The following is a 9288-nucleotide window of genomic DNA, read 5'->3' on the forward strand; positions in this document are numbered from 1 at the left end:
ACATTCAAATCTTTCACCTGTTTGTCTTCACAGAAGCTTTTATTATAAACAGGAAAAGAACGACAAGGTTGATGAATCCAAAGTTCAGATCAGTGTGAAACTACACGAGCTTCATTATAGAGACCACACACACACACACACACACACACACACACACACACAGTTAATCCCAGCTCAGTGTCGGTGGTTTCAAATGTTGTGTTGACTTAATGTCCTGGGAGCTGAAACAAAGAGGAGGAGGAGGAGGAGGTGAAGAAGAGTGATGATGAACACAAGAGGGAAAGAAACCAACTGTTCAACGTCACTGAAACACAATGATACAAGTACACACAGACACACACACACTCATGACCGCCTGTTGACCTGAACATGTTAAACACTTTTTAATTGTGTGTCTGTTTCACTCGTGTTCACATTGAATCATGTGTCACTGTTGAAGTGTCACTACTCAGTATATAATCTCTCAGTATATAATCTCTCAGTATATAATCTCTCAGTATATAATCCCTCTGAGGCTCCTGATTCGGACGGATCCTCAAACTTCTGCTCACAATGAGACCGTTTGGCTGAAGTCTCCCTCAGTCCAACTTCTCCACTGACATTCTTCACCCTTCTCATTTTACCAGGTGCATGCTGGGAGCTGGCCAAGCTAAATTCCTGCCCGCTGCTCTGAGCCTGTTTACAGGTTCGCTCGTCTCTGTGAGATCCGTTACCGAGCCGGAGCTCCAGCCGACACACGACCATTACCAGAGGTGATGGAACGAGGCTAACGGGACGAGTCCTCGGGCTACGAGTCCACAGCACGGGACAGAGACGTTGGACTTTATCAAACGTCTCTTGGTTGAAACCCTGAATCGTCCTGAAGGCTGCACTCAACCACTGAGATGTAGATGTGAGGAAATCTCACATTTATTCAGTAGAAGCTGCCGATGGTCAGAAAACACCATCTGCTGGTTTTACTCATGAACCAGATCAAATCATCTGCAAAGAAAAAACTGTTTTTACTGATGCAACTTTATTGAAACTGCCCCGCTGTGAGAGCCTGACGGAGCCTGAGGGATTTGGGGACAGCACATGATTTATGTGACATACATGTCGACTCGTGTCAGATTCTCCACGTCGACTGTTATCGGCTCTTTTCACGTCCGCAAGAACCGAAACACTGAAAAAGCCCCAAGCAGATCCGTCTGCACACGAATCGAACACAGTGTCTTTACTTTAGATCAAATGTTTAAAGAGAAACAATCAGAGATATCGTTTGTTTCTTGAGTTTTTCTTGGGGCCGTGAACCAGGGTGAAAATGTTCGGGCCCCGTTCACACCTGGAATTAACATCTGTCCTGAGGGATCCAATCACAGCTCTGAGTTCAGGTGTGAACATCCTGTGAAACCCAAGTCTCTCATCATGTTCCTTGTTCTACAGGGTTGTTGTAAATGGTTGGCAATTACCTGGGGCCCCAAGCTGAGGGGGGCCCCACAGCAGTGACCAATCTGTGAAAGCCCCCTCAAATCTTTATGATCTGCAACGTACACTAGACGCTCACTGTCAGACCTGCACTGACTCCAGATAATCTCCTGACATTCTCCTGCATGTCAGAGGCTGCAGACGTTCTCCAGATGTTCTCCAGATGTTCTCCAGACGTTCTCCAGATGTTCTCCAGACGTTCTCCAGATGTTCTCCAGACGTTCTCCAGATGTTCTCCAGACGTTCTCCAGACGTTCTCCAGATGTTCTCCAGACGTTCTCCAGACGTTCTCCAGACTTTCTCCTCTCAGCCGGGGTGAAACCTCTGGAGAAGCTGATGTGAGAACACAGCAGGAGGTCATCTGAGGGATTAACCACGAGTGTTGATGACACAGCAGAATTTAAACGTTATTTCCTGCCTCCTGCTGTAGCTCCGCCCCTCACTCCTGCTTCAACTTCCTTTGATTAAAGACGAGAATGTCTATCGTGCTTTATGTGTTTCTTCTTTGATTTGATGTAAGGCCCCCAGGTCCTTTCTGCCCGGGGCCCCCAAAGTCCCTTGAGATGCTCCTGCAGCTCTGCCTCAGCTGACGAGAGGTTGTGAGTCGCCAAGGAAACTCACCTGGGACCGGGTCAGGTGATGGTCACGTGATGGTCAGGTGATGGTCACGTGATGGTCAGGTGATGGTCACGTGATGGTCACGTGATGGTCACGTGATGGTCACGTGATGGTCATGTGATGGTCACGTGATGGTCACGTGATGGTCAGGTGATGGTCACGTGATGGTCAGGTGATGGTCATGTGATGGTCAGGTGATGGTCAGGTGATGGTCATGTGACCAGCTTCAAATACAATCCTCATTATTTAATCATGGATTTATTTTGACTGTTTGTTTTTTATTTCTCTCCATAAAAAAAGAAAAGCAACTTCAATAATAATAAGTTTCTCTTCAGATCTGTGTGAAAACCACGTTTTATATTTCATCATCTTCATCTTCATCAGCTTCTTAATCATCTTCATCATCTTCATCATCTTCATCATCTTCATCTTCTTCAGCTTCTTCATCATCTTCATCTTCTTCATCATCTTCATCTCCTTCATCTTCTTAATCATCTTCATCATCTTCATCTTCATCTTCTTCATCATCTTCATCATCTTCATCTTCATCAGCTTCTTAATCATCTTCATCATCTTCATCATCTTCATCTTCTTCAGCTTCTTCATCATCTTCATCATCTTCATCTCCTTCATCTTCTTAATCATCTTCATCATCTTCATCTTCATCTTCTTCATCATCTTCATCATCTTCATCTCCTTCATCTTCTTAATCATCTTCATCATCTTCATCTTCTTCATTTTCTTAATCATCTTCATCTTCTTCATCTTCTTCATCTTCTTTATCATCTTCATCATCTTCATCTTCTTCATTTTCTTAATCATCTTCATCATCTTCATCTACTTCAGCTTCTTCATCATCTTCATCATCTTCATCATCTTCTTAATCATCTTCATCATCTTCATCATCTTCATCTTCTTCAGCTTCATCATCTACTTCAGCTTCATCATCTTCTTCATCATCTTCATCTTCTACTTCAGCTTCTTAATCATCTTCATCATCTTCATCATCTTCATCTTCTTCAGCTTCTTCATCTTCATCTTCATCAGTCGTTGTTTTTCTTCACTTGTTCTGTTTCTCATTTTCTCTCAGGTCGACCTGTCACTGAAGCCCCTCCCACCTCCTCCTGTGTGTGTGTGTGTGTGTGTGTCTGTGTGTCTGTGTGTTGTGTGTGTGTGTGTGTGTGTGTGTGTGTGTCTGTGTGTCTGTGTGTGTGTGTGTGTGTGTGTGTGTGTGTGTGTGTGTCTGTGTGTCTGTGTGTCTGTGTGTGTGTGTGTGTGTGTGTGTGTGTGTGTGTGTGTGTGTGTGTCTGTGTGTCTGTGTGTGTGTCTGTGTGTGTGTGTGTGTGTGTGTGTGTGTGTGTGTGTGTGTGTGTGTGTGTGTCTGTGTGTGTGTGTGTGTGTGTGTGTGTGTGTGTGTGTGTGTGTGTCTGTGTGTGTGTGTGTGTGTGTGTGAGAGCCTATTTAAAGGGCTGCCTCTCTCTCTCTCTGGGCGTTCCACACTCATCTTCCCGCCTGCTGCTGCTTCCTGGGATTAAAGCGTCTGAGGCGTCTGTTGCAGAAACAGTCAGTAAGACTGAGTTTATTTACTGACTAGTTAACTGAGCAATGGTAGATTAACACAGAGTTAACTGGTTTATAACCAACCTGTTTTAACTAGCTGATGTCTTGTTTGCCTACAGGTTTACCGAGTTCAACTTTGTCTTACTGGCTGGTGACTAGTTTTCGTTTTGTTTATACAAACGTTATCATTTGTTAACTTAGTTAATGGCTGGATCAATTGTGATTGGTTCACTTATTGGCTGATTAGTTTACTGACTGACCAATAACTGTCTGTCAGCTGGTTTACTGAGGTAACTACTCACCAGTTTACCACTTTTTACCAGGTTACTGATCTTATTTAACAGTTAACTGCCTGCTTCACAAAGTGGTTAGTTACTGTCTCAACTAGTTGTTTTTAGTTTATGAATAAACTGTTTAACAGGTCACTAACTGTTAACCTACTAACTAATGTCTGTTTACCATCTCACTTTGTCTGTTAACTGGTTTACTGGCTATTTAAACCCTTAACCTGCTGTGGCTGACTGGTTTACTGAGTGAACTGTTGACGTAGCCTGTTCACTAATGCTTTACTTGTTGTTCAACTGTTTACTACCTGGTTTAGTTGCTGGTTTACTCATCAGTTGACTGGAGCTGACCTGGTGACTAGTTATAGGGTTAAGTCATTCACTGACTGGTTTGAATTGTGATTGGTTAACTAACTAATTAACTAGTGCATGGATATAAGTTGACTGGTTGGTTGTTTTTTAGTGTACAGATTAACTGGTTTATTAAGTGACTGATTATGTTTAAATAACTGTTTGGTTATTAGTTATATATATATATATATATATATTTAGTACATAGTGATAACTAGTGATAACTGGGAACTGTAAACTACAAACCTACGGTCTCGACCTCATTATGTCATGATCTGTCTCTTAAGTTAGAATGAACAGAATATCTTTTATTACAATCGATTCTTCATAGTTACCACTTGTAACCTCGTTGAGATAAGTGCTATACTAATAAAGTTGTTATCATTATTATAACTATAAAACGTGGTGTTGCCTCAGTGTGCAGGCGTCTGCACCAGAGTCTGTGGCCTAAAGAATATGAATCTGATAAGTTGACTAGTTAAACGGGTGGTGAGGAGAGTGGACTAGCTGCTGTCTATCACACTTAACTAACAGCTAACTAACCTCTCTGAGTTAGATTCATCTACCTCAGCTCTGCTCTAATGATCTGAGCTCGTGGGCAATTTGATTTATTGACTAAAGTCACTTTTACATCACAGTTTGCGATCTTTAGTCTGCGACTTCTCTTTAAATGTAATCAAGAGTTTGTATTAATGAGCTGCGACGTCCCAGCAGCACTGTCCCACTTCCACTGGGAACTGATCCCAGAGAAATGAAGTCACGCTTCAGCTCACTGAGCAGCGAAATGTTCACATGTTAAAAAACCCTTCACCTCTGTTGCTAGGTAACAGCAACAAGAGCGGGGCGAGCCGGTGACGTGGTAAATTCTCCGTAGACCCGATTCACGAAGGAGGCGGAGCCATAGGTCCAGTCCTCTGAAGTTCTGAGATATCGTCGCGTTAACGGATCGATCTGATTAAAGTTGGTTAACGATGATTAGTTGTTTGATTCAATCAAAATCTGAGATGAATCTGTATAAAGTCTAATAATCAACGTTTGTGATCAGTTTGTTTATCATCATATATAAATATAATTGCTGACTGCTTATGATCATATATAAACACATGTTTTCTGACTCTATATCATATATAAATCAATCATATATGTTGTTGACTGTGTTTCAGGTGCAGAAATGTCTTTTCTGTCCGTCCTGCTGCCTCTGACAGGTAAACCCCCCCCCCCTCTTTCTCTCTCCCCCCCTCTCTGATGACAGGTACATATGATCTCTCTCTCTCTTCGTCTGCAGGCCTCCTCCTCCTCCTCCTCCTCTCCTCCATGTCGTCAGTGGACAGTTCAGAGTCCAGCGGTCAGTCCTGAATCTTGCGTCATGTGACTTGTTATTAGCTCCTGACAGGTTCCTCCTCACTTGTTCACTTCTGATCGTCGTATTGTTCACGTTGGTGACGTGCTTCCTGTGGTCGGACGCTAACCGGCGCTCCCTGTGTTTATATCGACCTGAGATGAAACTGGTCTGTTTGCTCTGAAGCAGAATGTTGAAGGAACAGTTCAACATATCGACATGAATACATCAAAGTTCTGAAGTACATGTTACTCTTTGATCAGTGCCTCACCCGATCCCCTGTGTGACCCGGGGAGCCGACCTGATGGAGGACGGGGTGGTGGTGTTATGTCCTCCTGACTGCACCCAGGGGGGGGTGTCTGTGTTCGGGACGGGAATCTACGCCTCCGTCTCCTCCGTCTGTGGAGCTGCTGTCCACAGGTACGACCTTTGTTCAGATCTGAAGGGAAGTGTCTCACACGACTGTACACAACTGTACACGTCTGTACACAACTGTACACGTCTGTACACGACTGTACACAACTGTACACGTCTGTATATGTCTGTACACGTCTGTACACATCTGTACACGTCTGTACACGACTGTACACAACTGTACACGTCTGTACACGACTGTACACAACTGTACACGTCTGTATATGTCTGTACACGTCTGTACACATCTGTACACGTCTGTACACAACTGTACACGTCTGTACACGTCTGTACACATCTGTACACGTCTGTACACGACTGTACACAACTGTACATGTCTGTATATGTCTGTACACGTCTGTACACATCTGTACACGTCTGTACACGACTGTACACAACTGTACACGTCTGTATATGTCTGTACACATCTGTACACGACTGTACACGTCTGTATATGTCTGTACACATCTGTATATGTCTGTACACATCTGTACACGTCTGTACACATCTGTACACGTCTGTATATGGTTGTATACATCTGTACACATCTGTACACATCTGTACACGACTGTACACATCTGTATATGTCTGTACACATCTGTACACGTCTGTACACATCTGTACACGTCTGTATATGTTTGTATACATCTGTACACGTCTGTACACGACTGTACACAACTGTACACGTCTGTATATGTCTGTACACATCTGTACACGTCTGTACACGTCTGTACACAACTCTACACATCTGTACACGACTGTACACGACTGTACACAACTGTACACATCTGTACACGTCTGTATACGTCTGTACACATCTGTACACATCTGTACACGTCTGTACACGACTGTACACGTCTGTACACGTCTGTACACATCTGTACACGTCTGTATATGTCTGTACACATCTGTACACATCTGTACACGTCTGTACACGACTGTACACAACTGTACACATCTGTACACGTCTGTATATGTCTGTACACGTCTGTACACGACTGTACACATCTGTACACATCTGTATATGTTTGTACACGTCTGTACACATCTGTATACGTCTGTACACGTCTCAGTCAGCCACATGAGTCTTGTAACTTGTTTTTTATTCTCATAATTTTAGCTAATCTGACGACTGTTCATGTGAATTTTATGATTCAAGGAATGAAAAGTGTCCAAGTGTCCAAGTGTCCAAGTGTCCAAGTTTCCGTTAACAGGCCACAATAACAATAAGAGACAATGAACCAACATTTTCCACCAGATTTAATTTATATTTTTGCTAAAAGCTGAAATGTCACAAAAACAGTTTTTAAACAAAACTGCAGGAATCAAATTCAGTTGGAACTGTTCGGAGGTTGAACTTTCATTCTAAAACATGTAAAAACCTTGTGATTCTGTTTCAACACGTGAGCGACAGAGGGAGCGATGATAAAGTCTGAACCTTAATGAATATTTAATCTGAAGGAAATGGAAACTGTCAGTCGCCTGCATCACTGCCACCTGCTGGACTGGAGTAGAACAGTTGTTTCTTTTACCTAAATGTTCGCGGTGGGAACGGAAGCAAACGTTTAGTTCCTTGAGAAGAGTTCTGGGTACTTCTGGTCGCGGGTACCTTCCCTCCGCTCCGTCTCAGTTTGATCAACAGTTTGAAAACAGACGACAGGAAGGCGACAGCGATCAGAAGCCGTTTCTCCGACCGATTGGAGTTTCAGGTGTTTCTGATGTGTTGATGTGACATAATAATGAGCAGCATGAGTCCTTCTGTCTGCTGAACCTCAACTAAACACTGAAGGAATGTGCAGCAGCGAAGGATTAAAGTCTCAACCCAGACTGACCTCCTCCTTCCTCCGCAGAGGAAACACACAGTCTGCTCCCTCAGGACCCTTCATCCTTCTTTCACTTCTCATCTTCCTTCCTGTCGGACGCGTCTCTGAAGTCTGATCCTCAAACCACATTCAACGTTTCCTGCTTTACAATCTTTTCCATGCAAAGCTCACAGTCACTTTGACTCTTTATTGATCTTTTGTTCATTTAGAGAAGAAACATTAAAATAACAATCGGAGACATCGATTTGTTGTGAAACAGACAGAAATGAATCCTCAAGGTCCAAAGTCTGAGGTTAATATTTAATCAACATATTTCACTGTTAACTCGTCCAGCCTCCATCTGGTCGAAGTCTGGGTTCAAGTCTCTTAAGTTTATTTTGTGCTCATTTCTTGTAAAGTTGTTAAGAGACAAACTTCAGGTAAGTTTGTTTTAACAGTTCATCTTCTTACAAATATTCACATTTAACAAACTGACACTTGTCACTTTGATTATTGATCAGGTCTCATGATTATTGACGATAGATGTTTTTGTTGCTGTTGGTTTCTGGGTCTTGTGGACATAATGAAGCTGGTGTGTTTAGTGGGGAAACGAAGGGGTCAGCGGGGGCCCCTGTTTGCCAGGGGGCCCCTGTTTGCCAGGGGGCCCCTGTTTGCCAGGGGGCCCCTGTTTGCCAGGGGCCCATCAGCAGGTTCATGTTGACCACAGAGGATTCAGTCTCATGGTAAAGAAGAGAACTGGAGAAAGACATTAGATCTGTTGGACCACGTCCAGTCAAGTGTCTGTCTCCCTCCACAGGGGGGTGCTGGGTCCGTCCGGAGGCCCTGTCAGGGTCCACAAGCTGCAGGGACGCCACAACTACATGAGCTCCTACGCCCACGGCATCCAATCACAGCCCCTGACCCAGTGGAGCAACTCCTTCAGCCTCGCCAGTAGGTGGAGCCACACTGTTGATCAGCTGATTGTTTCAGGCAGCGAATGAAAACTTCTGTCAACAGCTCGCGTCACAAAATAACTTCAACTGATTCGTTTATCGACAAAGAATCTGGTTTCAAACTCAGCGTCTTCTTTTCCACATTAGAACTACTTTTTATCTTTTATTTTATTTTATTGAAACAAGAAAAATAAATACAGATGCACAGACACAGAATATATGTACAAATACTGTGTATTAATAAATGTGTGTGTGTGTGTGTGTGTGTGTGTGTGTGTGTGTGTGTGTGTGTTACCAGAGCCTGTGAGTGTTCCATTAGAGCTGACCAGTGTCACCAGTACCACAGCTCTTCCTGCAGCTGCACAACCAGGTAACTGATCCAGATGTGTCATTTAGATTATATTTCATATACATTTATAACTTCAAATCGTTTTGTTCTTTTGTTTTTGTTTAATCCAGCAGATGATAGTTAAACTGTGTGTGTGTGTGTGTGTGTGTGTGTG

At 43.3% G+C, this 9288-nt stretch overlaps 1 protein-coding gene and 1 long non-coding RNA gene across 9 annotated transcripts in view; both read left to right on the forward strand.

Annotated features, from left to right (window-relative positions):
- The first annotated feature begins 124 nt into the window (after positions 1 to 124).
- LOC117756169 overlaps positions 125 to 9288 on the forward strand; it is a 14628-nt gene continuing 5464 nt past the window's right edge. The window contains exon 1 of the long non-coding RNA XR_004612766.1: positions 125 to 162. This is a non-coding gene — a long non-coding RNA (uncharacterized LOC117756169). The remainder of the gene's footprint in view (positions 163 to 9288) is intronic.
- coch (coagulation factor C homolog, cochlin (Limulus polyphemus)) overlaps positions 3580 to 9288 on the forward strand; it is an 11173-nt gene continuing 5464 nt past the window's right edge. For 2 of the 8 annotated variants that reach the window (XM_034576523.1, XM_034576530.1), the window contains exons 1-6: positions 3590 to 3649; positions 5441 to 5482; positions 5563 to 5622; positions 5880 to 6036; positions 8650 to 8783; positions 9084 to 9155. In XM_034576523.1, coding sequence (XP_034432414.1) covers positions 5449 to 5482; positions 5563 to 5622; positions 5880 to 6036; positions 8650 to 8783; positions 9084 to 9155 — 457 coding nt within the window. In that variant the 5' untranslated portion in view covers positions 3590 to 3649; positions 5441 to 5448. Of the gene's footprint in view, positions 3650 to 5100; positions 5238 to 5440; positions 5484 to 5562; positions 5623 to 5879; positions 6037 to 8649; positions 8784 to 9083; positions 9156 to 9288 lie in introns of all 8 variants that reach the window. The other 6 variants (XM_034576526.1, XM_034576528.1, XM_034576524.1 and 3 more) reach the window with 6 other exon arrangements.

Source organism: Hippoglossus hippoglossus, chromosome 22, assembly GCF_009819705.1.
Source record: "Hippoglossus hippoglossus isolate fHipHip1 chromosome 22, fHipHip1.pri, whole genome shotgun sequence".
NCBI classification, from domain to species: Eukaryota; Metazoa; Chordata; class Actinopteri; order Pleuronectiformes; family Pleuronectidae; genus Hippoglossus; species Hippoglossus hippoglossus.